The sequence below is a fragment of the Chelon labrosus genome (genome assembly GCF_963514085.1).
Source record: "Chelon labrosus genome assembly, chromosome: 10".
NCBI lineage: Eukaryota > Metazoa > Chordata > Actinopteri > Mugiliformes > Mugilidae > Chelon > Chelon labrosus.
Genome location: NC_140360.1, coordinates 18,453,428 through 18,470,714, shown reverse-complemented (window position 1 = coordinate 18,470,714; position 17,287 = coordinate 18,453,428). Strand labels below are relative to the sequence as shown.

At 44.3% G+C, this 17,287-nt stretch overlaps 1 protein-coding gene across 1 annotated transcript in view; it reads right to left on the bottom strand.

The window, feature by feature from the left end:
• The window catches only part of LOC311494009 (serine/threonine-protein kinase WNK2), a gene marked incomplete at its 5' end in the record, with an annotated part of 39,844 nt that overhangs the window by 9,074 nt on the left and 13,483 nt on the right, over positions 1 to 17,287 (bottom strand). Inside the window, 22 exons of the mRNA XM_084552844.1 lie at positions 26 to 678; positions 875 to 933; positions 1,039 to 1,096; positions 1,464 to 2,233; positions 2,646 to 2,744; positions 2,888 to 2,930; positions 3,216 to 3,386; positions 3,952 to 4,068; positions 4,189 to 4,348; positions 5,234 to 5,277; positions 5,479 to 5,823; positions 6,168 to 6,578; positions 6,796 to 6,984; positions 7,601 to 8,722; positions 9,369 to 10,721; positions 11,047 to 11,162; positions 11,248 to 11,521; positions 12,927 to 13,146; positions 13,601 to 13,689; positions 15,651 to 15,808; positions 15,908 to 16,128; positions 16,249 to 16,421. Coding sequence (XP_084408970.1) covers positions 26 to 678; positions 875 to 933; positions 1,039 to 1,096; positions 1,464 to 2,233; positions 2,646 to 2,744; positions 2,888 to 2,930; positions 3,216 to 3,386; positions 3,952 to 4,068; positions 4,189 to 4,348; positions 5,234 to 5,277; positions 5,479 to 5,823; positions 6,168 to 6,578; positions 6,796 to 6,984; positions 7,601 to 8,722; positions 9,369 to 10,721; positions 11,047 to 11,162; positions 11,248 to 11,521; positions 12,927 to 13,146; positions 13,601 to 13,689; positions 15,651 to 15,808; positions 15,908 to 16,128; positions 16,249 to 16,421 — 6,845 coding nt within the window. The remainder of the gene's footprint in view (positions 1 to 25; positions 679 to 874; positions 934 to 1,038; positions 1,097 to 1,463; positions 2,234 to 2,645; positions 2,745 to 2,887; positions 2,931 to 3,215; positions 3,387 to 3,951; positions 4,069 to 4,188; positions 4,349 to 5,233; positions 5,278 to 5,478; positions 5,824 to 6,167; positions 6,579 to 6,795; positions 6,985 to 7,600; positions 8,723 to 9,368; positions 10,722 to 11,046; positions 11,163 to 11,247; positions 11,522 to 12,926; positions 13,147 to 13,600; positions 13,690 to 15,650; positions 15,809 to 15,907; positions 16,129 to 16,248; positions 16,422 to 17,287) is intronic.

Below are 17,287 nucleotides of genomic sequence, written 5' to 3'. Positions count from 1 at the left end.
TGTGGGCGTGTGTAAGTGAATTTACTTTTCTCTGAGTTTCTGGAGTTCTTTCTTCATATCCGCGTCCTCAAACTCAGAGTCATTGTCGCTGCTGATGTAGGATGAGTGGGCATGTCCTGCAGAAGGCAAGGGAGTGTGACCGTTCATTGCCACGGCCTGTCGGTTTGGAGAATCGGAGCACTGCTCACTTTTGCTCCGGCCAGAGCGCCGCAGGAAGGCAACTGCCCTCTTCATGAGGTCACCTCCACTGTGTTCAGACATGGTATGAGCTGGGGGAGCAGGATGAGCCGGAGGCAGAGCTATGCTGCTGCTGTCCTCATCTGCTGAGTCAGAGTAGAGGTGCGATGAGTGGCGATAGCGGTGATGGGTCGAACTGTCAATGGTCTGGGCCCGGGGGATATGGTGTGGGGTTGAGTCAGGACTGGAAGCGGGGGTGGCCTGGCAAAGGTTTGCTGGGGCAGAGTAACGGTTACTACCAGGATGTTTGGATGCTCCTGAATTGTCCTCATCCGCTGGAACAGAGGACTTGCATACAGCAGCAGAGCCCCCCTCTTTCCTGTCTACGCTCTGACTGTAAGACCCCCCTGAGCCACTAGAGGGTGCTGGGGAACTGCAGGTGCTGCAGCTCATCTTGCCTTTCTCTAAACGACAAATGACATCCGGTGGAGTGGGGATGATCTGGAAGGACAAGCAACCCATGTTCATAACAGAATTAGGATCCATAAACATCATCAACTAATGCAATGTTTAAGCAACAAAATGGAAACAGGACAAACGTTGGCATAAGTCCTGACTTGTAATACAATTTGATTTGGTTGATTGACATTTATATTGAGCAGATTTCCTCATTAAAGTTTTGAAAGTGGGTTCTTACTTGAAAACGGCTTTTGGAACCATAACTGGAGCTGGTGGTCACATCTCTTCTATTAGTAGCTAAAGGATCAGTAAGAAGAACTTATATTATAAGAAGAACAAATAATTTCAAACTATTTTGCAGTAATAATATGAGATGGTCACTGCATGAATAATATTACGTACCTGACTCTGCAGAGTCAGTTGTTGCACCCACACTACCTGTGCGCTCAGGAATCTGAGGCTAAAAGAGGAAGAGAGAGGGTTGTGAATGTGGGATAAACACAGTAGATCAGTGTGGTTAGGCTCCTCTCCTGACCTCTATTTTGTCTGAATAAGTAAAAATCTTAAGTGCTTTTGGTAGCATGCATGCACACAAAATGAGAGGAAAAGGTCAGGATAAATCATTTTGGTGACAGCAGTAATTTTGTCACTGTTCCCTCTTCTAAACACAGTACTGGCCGTGCTCTTTAGAGCCAATAGTCAAATCAATAGGACAGGACAATGCGGGGAAATGACTCAACAAATGTCTGAATGCTCACATTTCACTCACTCTCTCTCACACACACACACACACACACACACACACATCTACACACAGTGCTTTTTACCAGTGGTTCCCCCTTGTTCTTCGTGAGTGCTCCCTCAGAGCTCTGGCCGTCTGAGACTGGAGGGGAGCTGACTCCTTCTGTGCTGGAGGCCTGGGGGTCAGACGTAGTGCTGGAGGGCTGGGAGGGAGCGTGCTCCTGATACAACAGGTTTCTCAGCTTCTCATCTAAAGTCTTTATGGTGCGGTCAACAAACTCCACCCGGCGTGGCCCCTCACTGTCCGACTCTCCTGGTCCCCCACCCTGCTGGTGGCCTGAAGACTGGGAGCTCTGATGTGCTGGACTCTGGGGCTGGGAGGTCACTGTCCCAGGCTGCATCGGTGTAGCATAGGGCTGTTGCAGGACCACAGGCTGATGGGAAGCAAGCTGGGGGGGTAGTTCTCCAGTAGGGCTGGTCTTATGATTTGACTGGTTAGTTTGAGACGAAACTATACCAACAGTTGCTCCTTTATCAACGGCATTCACATCCAGAGAGACAGGTGGTACAATAGCACAGCACGGCATATCTGTTACCATAGAGACAGCAGAGATGCAAGGCTCTTGCACAGAGTTGTGACGGCTAATACCACCAGCAGCAAGGGCATGTTTAGTTAAACAGGGCTGGGTCTGCTGGACCTGGGCTTTGTCAGTGGTTTGGTCAGAAGGTTTTGCAGAGGTCTGAGCTGCAGTGGGCAGAGAGGCAGAGGAAGACGGGGTTTGGGAGGATAAAGAAGCTGGGGCAGTCACCGCAGCTGTGTTGGGCAGGACTGACGATGAGCCAGACTTTTCAGATTCTGGGGAAAGAAAGAGATCAGAGTTAATTAGCAGGGGAACAGATTGAGAGTTGAACAGCCAAGGCCAGGAAGAAGAGGAGCAACGTCCTGCGGGTGCCAGAGTGTTACATCATTGCCCGTCGTCCCCCATCAGGCCCTGTCAGCTGGAGTATAAATCCTGCCCTTCATTTCTGCCTAGAACCACTGCAGAGGCACTCTTATGTAACAGAGCCCAATGGAGCAAACACATAGTTGCACACGTAAATGCATGTGCAGCATCCTCAGCAACAATAGCAGCAAGTAAGACACGAACATCAAAATATACTCCAATCAGTGACCTCAAAAAGATTTCAAATATTCTATAATAATAAAGGTTTAATAAGTACAGAGAAAGAAGTATGAATAACATTGTATTTCTGAGCGTGCAGCAGACCTTGGGCTGTAGAACTGTGCGATGTAGTTTTCTCTTTGTCTAGCATGGGTGTCTCATCCACAGGGCAGATGATAAACCAGCGCTTCCCAGTGTGAAGGACTGTCAAGGACAATGGCAGAAAAAACTCATACATCCTGATCCACATTAAAATATATTCAGTAGAAAGACTCAAGGAACTGACTGACCACTTAAAAAGCAATATGAAACCAATACTAGTTTAACTGGACACCAGAAAGACTTACCATTTTGTTGGTACACTAGCTGTGGGGTGCTGGGTGCTGAAGCCTTTAGAGAAAGGGAAAGATTACTACAGAGAGCTAATGCATGTGTATCAATTTAATAGACATTTCAAAGGTTTCCCCAAACAGCCAAAAAGCTGAACCATGGAAATAAATTCACTTAGATCAAAATGTCACATCAGCAAGAATGGTATTTTTTGGCAGCACTTGTTGGCAGCGTTGCATGCACAGTCATCTTGAGAGTGCTGTCAGGATGATGTATCCAAGGCACAGGTCCTCCAAGATAAACTGCACCACCGCAGCTATTAACTGTCAACAGTTCCTTTCTCACCTCTGTTCCCAGAGTGCCAGCTCCGTCGCAAAGCTTGGGGCTGCATCCTTGGTCCGAGTTCCTCTCTCCCTCTGTGTCTTCACTCAGCATGTCCTCAGCTTTGTCCACAATGTCCTTCAGCTGTTCAATAAAGACCTCTTTTTCCAGAGGCAGAATGAAATCATTCTCCACCTGAGGGAAAATGATAGAGAAACATTAAAGGTTTTATTTGAAAAGTTTAAAATAACATAGAAATCACAGCTGTGGCAGGAACAGCCATTGTTCACTAGCAGACTGTAAAAAGAAAACTAAAATTCATTTAGATTTCAGATATATTTGTTTAATGCTGTTTGCTGACGTTATCTGTAGCTTACAGCCTAAGAACTCCTCACTTATGTATCTATTGTTAAGTTTATTAAGTATTCATATTCCTAAAAATTGGGTCAGAAAAGTAATTCAATATATTGCTTAACTAAGATTCACAAGTAGGCACTACTTTATAAATGATTACAAGTTAGTAGAACATTTATTCCATTAAATATTCATCCGTCTATAAATACGCCCAATACGAATTAGTTGGGATTGGACGAGAGAGAAAGAGCAAGAGGCAGACAAGAGATTTTTTGGTGCATTGCAGCTGAGAACAGCAAACAGGGAGTTCCAGTGATCAAAGCCATAACAAAGCACCTCAGGCCGTGCACAGCCTATACACAACTAAATTAAAAGCCCTTCGTATCAAATGAATTCCTTCCTTTACCATATATGTAGCAATCTCCTCTGGCGCATCTCCATCCAGGTCAAATTTGAAGGTGACCATTTTATGGTTGTGAGTTTCCAGCTGGCACTCCACCATCTTATCCCCGGTGTTACACACCTGCAACAAAAAGACCACAATCCACACATTGTCTGAAGTTAGTTTCTTTTTAAAAGTTATTAAAAAAAATATTTAAAAAAAAACATGTGTTCCATGTCAGGATATATTTGGGTTACCCACATTGAGCATGCTGAGCTTTGGTCTGCTAATCTTCTCTTGGCGTGAACGAGTGCGTGTGGACCTGCGGTGATGTTTACGGACTCTCCCATCACCTTTTCCTCCATGTGTCCCCTCATAACCGTCACTCATCTCCTTTCCTGATGTGGCGTCCGAGTTGATACTGGTTTTGGGAAAGAAAGGTAGTTAGACTAATCAGTACAAAGAAAACATGATTCACTAAATACCAAATATGCAGGACTACATTTGAGGTTTCAAGATTATGCAATACTCGATACCTAACAAAGAATTAACAAACATGCAACAACATGTTCAAACGTGCCTTATCTGCATTTTCTAAATAAACGTGGGGAACTGACAAAGGGAGATATATGTGATAAGATTTGTGATAAATAATCAGGAATTACTTTCTGAAATCTGAAACACAAAAAGCTCCATCTACAACAGAAATCTTGTATTGGAAATTGGAAGAGGCTTAAGGTCTTTAACTCCTCTTTCAAATTGAAGCCTAGTGAAAAGGTCTCGTAAAGTTTATCACTGCTCTAAAATCCCTACAGGATCTGGCTAACGTCTAATTTATCAACCAAGGGTGGCACTAAACTCCACATGAGCTTAAGGGGGATTTAGATGTGTAGATGATAAGCTAACTGCCATCCTTTGGGACAACACAACTGAACTAGCAGATGTTAAAAGAAATCTTTGAGAGTGGCTGGTCACAATGTCATGAAGATTAACAGATGGAGTTAAAGTGTTAGTGCGGAGTCTGCTGCTTGACACATATGCCTGTAAAACCAGAGTTGTCCTTTCAGCATGGTGTGGTTATGGTTATGTAAAAAACTATAAACAACTGAGCCTTAGACCGTTTTGGGACCTTTCTTAGTGCAAAGTAAAATATTCAAATAATTATGCCACTGCTTATCAAGCAGGATGTTCCTCGAGGGATTAGCGTACAAACTGTATAACAACACATGAAAACTGGTTATAAAATATATATTGTTAGAGTAACAAACTGACTTGTCACCTTCAAAATCAAGAAATAAGATTGTACCTGTCATAGCTCTGTCCTCCAGTATGCTTCTCTGCAGCTTGATCCTACAGACAACAAGACACAGGATATAACCAACCAGAAATAATAATGGAGAGTATTATGTGTGTTGGGTATTTGGTTTTAGATTATGTTAGTGACTTGAAAGAAAGTACAGTGATGATTTGTGTCAGTGAACTAGTATTTTTGTAAAGCAACATGGGCAAAACAAGAAACATAGGACTAAAATAATGTTGCCATTTCCATACCTCCATGTTAATCTCTGTTGGACACTGAACTGCAGCTCCTGTGACAGTACTAAGTTGTTTCTGTTGAGTCAAACTGGTACCGATAGATCCAGACGCTGCTCTCTGAGAGTCAGAGGACTGCGGCACAGGAATTTGGCTTTGAACCTGACTCTGGTGCTGGGCCTGTGGAGGCACTTGGCACTGGCTCATGTTCTCCAGCTGAGCCGCTGTGGTGGCTGTGCCCAGGTCTGCCCCGTTCTGCACAGGTGAGGAAAAGACTGCAGGTTGTGTGAGCTGAGCATGCTGGACCGGCTGAGGATAGTGGAGAAGCTCAGGTTGGCTGACCTGGGCTTGATGAGGAACTTTCTATAAGGACAAAAAAGACATAATTATTATGGAAGATGCTGAATTATTAGTATTTCAATATGTACTCGGTTATTATTAATTTTTCTGATAAATTAATGCAATTTTTTTTACCAGCTTTACAGATATTTACTTCATCTGCATCATTTAAATTGACTGTAACATGTAAACAGTAATTAATTTCACAGTTACTCAAAAAACAAAAGTGCCAAAAAGGGAAAAAAAACCAATTCATCACAATCACAGCCGCACTTGAGTAAAACCACCTTAAACACACACAAACAATCAGATTCCAGTTCACTCCTTCTTGGTAAACATCTGTGCTCCACTGCAGCTGTCATAATTACCTGTATCAGATGCTGAGTGCTGCCATTTGTGGAAGGGTGTGTGTTCTGGCACAGGGCAGTTTGTGTGTGTAAAGGGTGGGTGGTTAGTGCCGATATAAATGCAGGTTGTGTATGAGAAGCCTCAGATCTAGCACTCTGCAGCAGGGCAGCGATGGGTTGGTGCTGTGGGGATGTGGGTTCCACCTTACCCAGCACAGGTGAGGGGGAAGGTATGAGGGACACTGGGATGGGTGAAACTAATGTGTTTTCAATGTGCAGAGGAGAGAGGGGCGATACAGAGGGGGTTACAGGGCAAGGAGAGAGGAAAATGTGATTAAGTGAAGAGGAGATTGAAGGGAGAGGAGCAGTGCAGGAGAGAGGGTAGGAGGATTCACAGTCAGCCACAGCTGCCATCACCTGGACTGTGGGATACTGTGAAGGAAACTAAAGGGAAAAGAAAAAAGCAAGAAACAGAAAAATCAAATAGCAGAAAGAAAAAAGTTCAAACGAGGGAGGATGAAGCATCAGATCTAAATAGCGTCTATATGGTTATTGGACTTCAAACATAATGCAATCTAGAAAAAAATGCTGAGACATAATAACTCAGACAAGAGGTATTATTCATTGTGAAAGAACAGACTGGCAATACCTCGGATGGGTGTGATGGGGGGAGTGCAGTAGAAATCTGCAGAGGTTGGAGATGTTGGTGGACAATAGTCTGAGCCATTGACTGTTGAGGAGGAAGTGCCTGAGCCGGCACACTTGAAGCTGATTGGCAGAGATTATGACCCTGTCCATCTTGTCCAAACTGCAAAATGCTCTGGTTAGCAGGGACACTCTACAGAACAAAACCACAAGAAGAAGAAGAAGAAGAAAGAGATGACAGTTTCATCCCTCAGTCTGGAAATCTGTGTTTCCTGCCATTGACCCAGATAAGAATAGATCACATTTTCCATCCTGTCCTATGTCTGAATCTTATATGCTGAAGCATTTTGTCCAATAAAACAGGCAGAACAACTCTGGAAGGGATGGAGGAAAAGGTGGCTAAAACCACTGTTATTGTTTTCACTACTGTTTTCATTATCTCTCTGTTGGCGGGGGTCCGAGGAAAGTCCTGTTTATTGGACTGTTTTATTTTCTTCCACAAACACAGCTGTTTCCAGTTAAACTGCACCAAATCAAAATCAGGGACCATACTAGTGTCAAACCTACAATGCCATAAGTGATAATAACTTGCTTAATTATTTTCCAGCGTGTTAAATTGTGCAATGACAAAAGCGGTCTACCTGATTTAGGAAAGCAGGGATGCAAAGATAGGGCTGATGAAAAATAAAAGTAGGGAAGCTTCAGAAGAAAGAAAACAAACTAATTTCAAAACTACTAGGGCACTAGCTATGCAACCTTACTCACTACACCAGCTTACTATATAGTAATGATCAATGTCGTACACTCACCTGTTGTGTAATAAGAGCGGCCTGATTTTGCCGGGAAGCGGTTGAAAGGCTCTGAGGAGCCACTACTCCATAATTCTGTGGAGCAGCAATAGACTGTGCAGGCAGGTTGTGGCTCTGACCTGTAGCAGTCTGTTGGAGGACAGAGTGTGCATAGCTCTGAGAGGCCAAATCAGTAGAGTAAGCTGCAACCTGCACAACTGGAGTTGCTGTAGGATGAGGTTGAGAATGAGCTACATCCTGGCTCTGTTGCGGAGCTGCTGTCTGCACGGCTGTTGGACCGTGCTGCTGTAGAGCTGCAACATGCACTTGTTGCTGTGTACACTGAAGACTTTTAGATGGAAGGGCAGGCTGTTGTGCCACTTGTTGGTTTGTGGTATGCATAGTTTCTTGGCTATGCTGAAGTTGAGGCTGAATATAAACCTGCCCAGCATTTTGTGTTTGTTGTACAATGGATTGAGGATTGTGTGGTATTGGCTGTTGGTGCTCTTGATGAATGGGTATTTGCTGACTGTAAAGTGCTGGTGTGGAGGAGCTCTGACCAAGCTGCTGACTAGGCAGGTTGACTTGAACCTTCTGCAGTGCGCTGGGAGCTTGTGCAGGTTGACACTGGACTGTGGCTGCCATAGTTGCAGCCACAGATACAAGAGGGCAACTTTGTGCTGGCTGTTGTGCTGGCAGGAGGCTTGTTGTAGTCTGTTGTTGAAGTGATGCAGGATATCCTGATGCAGACTGAACCTGTTGTTGAGTTGGTGCCAGAGCGTTCTGAGAGGTTTGTTGGACTTGCAAGGGGAACGTCAAAGAGCTTACTGCTGTTGCCTGTTGCTGCTGGTGGCCTGGTGCTTGGTAGCTCTGTTTAACATGTTGTGGCAAAGCTGATGCTGCAATATTAACTGCAGCTTGGGCTTGTTGAACACTTTGGGGTGTGTAACTAGTAGAACTGCCTGCATGCTGGATGTTGATCGAACATAGACTGGTTGGGGCTGGTGCTGCAGAGCTGGGTTGACCAGCATATGCAGCGTAGCTGTGCCCAGGCCGAACGTACTGCGGTGGTGTGTGCACTGGCGTGCTGGAAGAGGGAAGGCCCTGCACAGATGGTTGAATCTGGTGACCTGTAGAACTAGTCTAAGGACACAAAAAGAAAAAGAGAGAAACTCCAGTGAGTCAACATCGGAGTGAATTTTCTAGTCAATGAAAAAAAAATCCTACAAAAGCTCATAAGTGTGCTAATTAGATCATGTCATACAGGATGCAACTATAATGGCAGGAAGAGGGATACAATCAAGTTAATGAAACATCCGTTTCAACAATAAGCAGGCAGTGACAGGTGTGAGCTAAAATGAGGATACAAGGGAGAAATAGTAGGAGAAACCAAGAGGATGGAAACCAGACAGCCACCACTTCTTCAACGAGAGACTATCTATCCATGGCAAGCCAAGGAGAAAGACAGCTACAGCACTGGGCAAGTAAAGCGGAAAGGGCAATGTTAAAATTGAGGTCATCTATAAAAGGGATTGGTTATGGTTAATCAGCAAGGAAATGTAATCTGTTCGAGGTCACGACATTGTCCTCTGAGAGTAGCAAGCTTGTGATTTTTAGGAAAACGGTCAGCTCTGGAGGCCTAAGAAGGCAGCAAGACTCAGACAGTGGACAGCAGACCAGCTCCATGCAGAATAATGCGATACCTCCTACAGGCTGGAAGAAATCTTTTTAAGTAGAGATTGGCCCCATTACGGAAAACTAAAGCAACTTGTTTGCTACGGTCACCTACCACTCCCAGAGCCCTGGTATCTTGCTGCTCTCTGGTAAAGTATCTGTTCTCACGCTCCTGGAGTGATTCTTGGTCCCCAACCAAACTGCCACACTGGAGATGACCCTTTATGCCTCCATCAGTGCAAGCAGGCCTGTAGGTGGCTAAGGGATGCAGCAACTGGGCATAGGTGGGAGAGGTGTGACAAGATCCTGCTTTGCGTCCAATTATATTGAACAAGGACTGTTGCAGCGCTAGAAAATTGGAATAATCATGTGGAACCTTAGGCTGTCCGTAGCCAGAGGTGCTCATTGTTCCACCAAACAGTGGAGGGTGTTTACTGTCACATGGACAGAGGTGAGGTCTTGACTTCAACTGAAGTAAAGAGAGGCAGGCCTGGCACCCAGGGCAGTTATGCATTGTAAAGTGGTTATGATGAGAGGTTAGACTCAGGAGACCACTAAGGTCAGAGTGTCTGCGTCCACTTGGCACTGGCAGTGTTAGGTTCTCACTGGAGACTGCTGATGGTGATCTGATGATAGTATCACTAAGGCGCCGATACTCAGTAGGTGAAGTGACAGGGGGGACTTGCAGCAGCGGCAGACCACTCGGGAAGGAAAAGCCATCCTTAACCTCTGAGGGAAGTTCAGTGGGACTGAGTTCGGACAAGCTCTCTTGTACGGTGGGGATGGGACTCATTGATCTCTGACGCTGAATGAGGGCACGGAGTTGAGCAATCTGGTCTGCCCTTTGAAAGTCTATTGCAGGGGCACTTCCCCTCCGGTCTGCAGAACCCAACTGAGCAGCTGGGGAAGTGACAGGAGATACTTGTAGCACTGGCAGATCACTTCGGGAGGGAAAACCATCTTTAACCTCTGAGTGAAGCTCAGTGGGACTGATTTCAGACAGGTTCTCTTGTACAGTGGGGATGGGACTGATTGATCTCTGACGTTGAATGAGGGCATGGAGTTGAGCAATCTGGTTTGCCCTTTGAAAGTCCATTGCAGGGGCACTTCCCCTACGGCCTGGAGATCCCAACTGAGTGGAAGGTGAAGTGACAGGGGAGACTTGCAGCAGTGGCGGAGCTCTTTGGGGCGACAAACTATCTTCAACCTCTGAGTGAAGCTCAGTGGGACTGAGTTCGGACGGGTTCTCTCGTACTGTTGTAATGGGACTGACTGATCTCTGACACTGAATGAGGGCACGGAGTTGAGAAATGTGGTTTGCCCTTTGAATGTCCGTTGCAGGGGCACTTCCCCTTCGGCCTGCAGCTCCCAGATGAGTCCTGAGCTCTGGGCTCAGAGTTGCCCGCCACACTTCACCCTTTTCACAGGAATGAGGTCTGTTTGTCAGAAAAGGGCTATTGCTCTGGCACTGATCAAGAACAACCCAAAAGCAAAACACATGTTACTTGAAATGAACAGAACACAACCAAAAATGAGCTACATGATGAAATGAGAACAAACTTGTTGGCATGAGAACATGAACATATGAAAAATAAATATGGATGGATGTAATGTAAGACTGTTCTGCAAATTTCCAAAATGTGTATGGTGACTCGTCATTGTGTTTCAAACACAGCGCCTCTGGCCAGGTCTGAGGTCATGTGAGTAACTTGGCTTGTTTCAAAGACGGTGTGTATTTTAATAAATCTTAATGTACATAGTCCACTAGGGTTGTGTAAGTGCCTAATACAGACCTGCTGTGTTGCCATAGTAATAGGCTCCAGCAGGGACTGGTAGAGGACACTCTGCTGGCTGCTGTGGGAGTCTGAGTACACAGTGGAGCCCATGCCACTGTCAAGAGTGCCGTCTGCTGCAGAGACACAAACCAAGCACTCATAAAAAAGTCAAAGACTCAGCGCATGTGTTTCTAAGTGGACGGGTACAGAATATCTTACATGTCACTGAGGTGGCACTGGCTGGTAGGTTATGCAGCCTGTTGTGCTGGTCTGCCTCTGGCTCTTCTGGTTCCAGCAAAAGGGGTTGTCCTACATGTGGAGCCCCAGCAGAGATGCCCTGAGATGCCGTCACCTGGATCCTGTGCCCTCCATCACCCCGATGCAATGCAGCAGACGCCGTTCTCTCTCTTCTCCATTTGATCAGAGCCACGCGGTCTCTGATCGACTTCCCCACAGTCTTCGCATCACTCTCATGGAAGAAGCCAGACTCCACCTGACAAAGAAAAAGGAAGAGCATGACTTCCAGGATATTTTTAGCATTGAGCATGTGAGAGAAGAGAGGGCGCATTAAAAAGGGGAGTGTGTGAGGCGGAGAGAAAGAGCATGAAAAGGAAGGAATAGAAAGTCTATTTTAAGGGGATCACAGCAGTGGGGAACCATTCCCTTTGTGAGGAGCTTGGTTCATTGTTCACAACATGACTGTCGGGATTGTGACATCTGTAAATAACAAAGATGAAGACATACTGCACTGAACATCTTGTTGTAAGGTTAAATTAAGCAGAAAATTATGTATTTTGGTCTCTTTACAATTTTTCCAGAATAAGTTCATATTTTTTTCAAAACCGTACTAATATATATATATATATATATATATATATATATAAAACTACAACTAAATAATTCATGTCTATTCATTTACTGTGCGATATAAAGCAGCATGCTGTAAAATAGCATTAAAACTGAAAGAAAAGTAATTCATAATAATCTGCACCAAAGCAAGAATGATTGGCCAGAAAAAGAGCATTCAGGTTTCTCAATGGGGGAAGAAAAATCACATGTTTTTTGCTGCCTGCATAAAGAAAAGACTAATTTGAGAGGATGAGGAGTGATGTGACATATGAGCATGCTCGTCATACATCCTTGTGCTGTGGGGTCCATATGTCCGCTCCTCACCCTGAGGTGATTGTTACAGTGATTGTTAGCCTTGGTTTATTTTTTTCCCCCCAGTTTCACAGTGTGATCAAGGACAAAACAGCACGAATGGACAGGAAGAGGGCAGATAAGAGAGGAAGAGATGTGTGGAAGAGGAAGGGCAACAATGAACAGAAATACACAGATTAAAAAAAAAAAACTGACAGGGAAAGAAAGAAAAGAAAGAAAAGGCCATGCAAGCTGGTCTTTATCATTGACCTTGTTGGATAAATTATTTTTAATAATCACACTGTAATAATTACACTATTTATCTCTACATTGCTCTCTCTGATCTCTTCAGTGTCCTTATTAATGTCCCTCTGAAGTTAACTCAATGCCTATCCCATACCCCTATTATGTACGTTTGTATGGTGCTGAAGAATGTTAGATGAGTGATAAAAAGGATTTTCTGAGCCAGATTTTAGCTGGGCGAGTACCTTATCTGATCAGATCCACTGGAGAAAACCATGTAAACAATACAGGGAGAAAGTCTAAACCACTATCGCAGTTTTTTGTGGAAGAACAAGTTACCACAAGCAATCCACAATTCAGACTATTCCCTCATCAAGAGAAAAGAGCATAACAAACAGTGAGAACATACTAAGTACCAAAGACTTAGATCACAAGTATGCAAAGGATTTTCAAAAAGAGTCTAGATGACAGAAGTGATCAAAGCAAGTCACAGGACTCTTAAATTGTTCACTCACCATTTCTTGCGCGACCACCTCAGGGACCTCCTTCTCCAGGTCAAATGTGAACTCAATGGCTCCACTCTCCTTGTACTTCCCTTTTAACTTCTTGTGGTCCTCCACCCACAGTTTGAGGGCTATCGAGGCCTTTTGCCCATCGTCCTCCTCAGCTAGCTCCACCCTGACACCAGTGTCTTCGGCAAAGAAAGCATGGTTCAACAGGTCCTTGATGGTGTACCTGGGAGACAGAACAGCAAAGCTCAGACATTGGCAAAAATGTGTTCTATGTCCACACAGTGCTTCCACTCGTCAGCAATGTCAATGAATTCTACTTTGTTAATAATGAAAGGACATACTGGTCTAGTCCCACACATGTATTGGTCTATGAAAATGGTCATGCATTACCTGTGCTGCCTGAACAGTAACATACTGGACCTAATCATGCTTCAATGAAAAAAAAACAACCACTGGAAGCTAATTAAGGGTTATTGTCCTCTTTGTACACAAACTGATTATGTAACAGAATTGAAAGACACCCTGCAGATACAGATGGTGATTGCAGTGCTGCTGAGAGCCCAACTGTCAGCACCACAACAATGAAGCAGGAGAGGCGAAACGAGGCATGAAAGACGAGAGGGCACCTTGTGGGCCCTGTTGGCTGGACACTGGGCCAAGAGGGAATAGTCACTCACCGTTCCTCTTTCTTTTGGCAGATACACTCCCCAATGATCTCCTTGATTTCCGGATCCATGACCTTGTTGTAGCTGGCTGGCTTCACTCCCTGAGGAAAAGCAATACCAAACAAAACGTTGTGGACACGCGATCAAAGGACGCTGCACTGACCAGAAATTATGAGAAAGGAAAAACAAAGGAAAGCCTGTGTGGATGTTTATGTGTTACTCCACCCCAAATCTTATCTTTTAACCGTCACACACTCACACCCTGAGAGCCAACTCTCAGCACAGCAGCAGTGGTCAACTTGAAAAGAAGGTGAAGCTGAAGGAGTTGTTTGAGAGCCTCAAAGCTGACGTGGATCAGCCTTGAAACTCTTTGCGCTCAGTTTTAAATTAGACCTCAAAGTACAACCAGTACATAGTTGGGGAGTTTAACATTGAAACATTGGTCCTGATATCTGTAAATCAGACCTATGGGATCATTATTGTCTGTATCTAAAAATTTCCTGTATCTAAAATATAGATGTAAAGTATAGACATAATTTGGATTAACATTTCCACCAATTATGAAGCTGAATATTCCATCTTTTTAAGGAGTACAGAGAGTAGAACACTATCAGGATTTCACTTTGATCAATCCCCTATTAATATTCCAGAGTGGTCTCTGCAGGCCACACTAATGTAAATACAATAACAATGTAGAAAACAGTGTCTAGAGACAGCTGCACTGGTGCTGCCTAACCATTAACATGGGCATAGAGGCTCTGCCTGCTTCAGTGTCAGGTGAAAGAGTCATCATTTAGATTCAAACCCTGCCAAGTCTCAAGAGTGGAAAATCAATATTCCTCATCAAATCAGGAAGTCTATCATGACTTTAGACACCCTTAATCTGAAAACTGTTTCCAGTACGCTTTTGCAGCGCTGTGCACTCCTTGTGATTCCATACAGCTCATTAGAATCTTTACCTAAGAAACCCAAGACTGAGAATTCATCTACCTGAACACAAAGCAAATCTTGTACTCCCTGGACTAGGGAACAGCTTAACACTCTTCCCAGGCCCCACAGTATGCGTTCATGAAGTATCTCTTTTAGAAGAAATCAGCAATTTTAGAAACTAAAGTATACAGCTTATTTATATTACTATAAGAATGAGAGTTTGTAGTATTACTATATAAATATCAAATTGTTATAAAATGATATTTTTTTTGTAAAGTTGTTGCATGCATTATTGTTGATAGCTAATGAGAAAAGAGTGGCGCATCGCACACACCGAGTCAGTGGTTGGTCATTTGCCGAGGTCAAGCAGTCAGTGACCGTCTCTGACCCTAGTTTTGTGGTGTGTCCTGCACTGTTGGATTAGTGTCAGCGTTTTGTCATCAGAGTGTATCACTAATCTAGCATTGCTCAATCAAATTGACTCACTCCACTCAGATTGGCTAATCAGCTTAGCAAACTGGTCCACAAGAAGATAAACGAAAGTAAACAAAACAGCTGAGTTCAGAAGGCACACACAGACAGCTTCTCTTGTTTTTCATAATCATCTGATAAACAGTGATCAGCTGCAGAGGCCAGTTCGGTTCATCGGGTAGAGTTTGTAGCTCTTCCTAGCGTTCTAGCCTCCCCGCTAATACTAGCTCTTCCTGTTTCTACTTTTGGATGATAAATACAGATTACTGAACCATGCTGTAATAAAAAGTTATTTCTTTTCACACAGATATAGAACAAATGTGCCTTAGACTTTGTGGTGTGTTCAAATGCAGCTGTGGTGTGTTCAAATGCAGCTTTTCCAGGCACTTCTTCAACAATTTTTCTGCATTTCTATTAAAACATTAAATCCCCCTGGAGAATATTTCATTACCCCACTCACAATTTAACATATGCAATATATTATTTTTCCCACAGATATTTATCCCTTACTTCATTTGAGGGCACCCAGGTATGAGTAGTTGCAGAGCAGTCCACGTAATTGTAACATTAAGCTGCAGACCTTTGTTGTTTTCCTGTGTACCCCACTGTGTACCCCACAAAAACTGACCCCCACCCCAAAATGTACAGCAGCTGGACTTACACTTGTAACTTTGCGGTAAATCTGAGCAGCATTCTGACACTCTGAGTAGGGATATTCTGAGGTGGCCATCTCTAGCATACACATGCCAAAGGCGTAGACATCCACAGCCTCATCATAGTGCTCCTCATACATCTCTGGAGCCATGAACTCTGGAGTGCCTGCAGAGAGAGACAGAGAGAGAGTGCCCAATGAACATCACACCACTCCTTTACTGGGAGGGCCATAAATCTTCCAAGTCACGTGGTCAAGTCTCGTACCTATGACGCTCTTAGCAAAGGAAGCAGCCTTGAGTGTTGCCAGCCCTAAGTCCCCTATCTTCACCGACCCTGTAGGTCCAGTAATAAAGATGTTATCACATTTGAGGTCTCTATGGATGATGGGAGGCGTCCTGGTATGGAGAAAGTGGAGGCCTTTAAGGATCTGTCTGCACCAGCTCCTCAGCACCTTGGGTTTCATTACCTTGAAACGCTTCAAATAACTGTTTGAAGGAAAGAAAAAAAATGTTACATAAAAAATGTCATGTTCATCTAAACACTTCAAAGTCCTAATTTGTCAGAAGCATCTGAAAAATACAGCCGCTGCCTCCGTCGATACTCACGTCTTTAGCGTTCCTGACGTCATGAGCTCCGTTACTAAAACAATGCACTTCTTTCCTTTAAGAGGTGACTCCCAGAAGTCATAGAAACGGACAATGTTGGGATGCTGGAGACCCTTCAGCATCTCTGCCTCCTCTTTAAAGCGCTGACGTTCCACTTTTGACAGCTTGCGATCCTAGAAGAAATGACGGATGTAGGAAAATAATGAATTTGAAGCACACACCATCAAGACTTATAACATATTTTCTTCACAAGAACTACCAGATGGACGCATCTTAAATTCATGCATCCAGTATGGCTTCAGAAAGTGGGAAAGATGGAGGGAGTGAGAAGGAGGTTAGTGTCAGTCTTCAAGCTGAACGCACATCTCTAATTAGACCATATGTGTAGTTAATGACCGTCAGCTGTGTGTATGTGTGTGGGAAAAAAAATCCAAACCATTGCATTCTCAAGCAGTGAGATTTACTCTGAGTACTTTGCATGTACATGCCATTTAAAGTAACATGTAATACAGTCAGATGTGCCCTCTCACTTGTTGGCTTTAATTTATCCAGAAACTGAGGGGTGACAAACCTCAGTGACCCCAGGGAGAATGAGCCCAGACATTAACACGGTCACACCCACAACACACTGCAGCTAAAGGTTAGTTGTCATCGATCCCTTTCATCTTTCTCCATCTCCTTCACTTGCTTGCTCACTCTCACCCACTACCTTTTCTCCCCTCCCCCCACATCTGCAATCCTTCTCTGCACCCCTCACACCAACCACTCCCTTCTTCATCACCCAGCATCCCCCACAGGCAGGGAAACATCTTCGGTAACCGCTCCTTGTTAAATTCTCTGCAAGACCGACCACTATCTTGCAGCACTTTGCTTTAAGTTTCTTTCCTGGCATTTCTTTTTTTCTTCATTCAAACCACCACATCAGTGCCTTACATAACACACACTCAACGCGGAGCATTGACAAGAAGCAAGACCCCACCCTTCACAGAGAATGGCGACACGGACGGCAAAACGCAATGAACGCAACCTAGCGGGATGC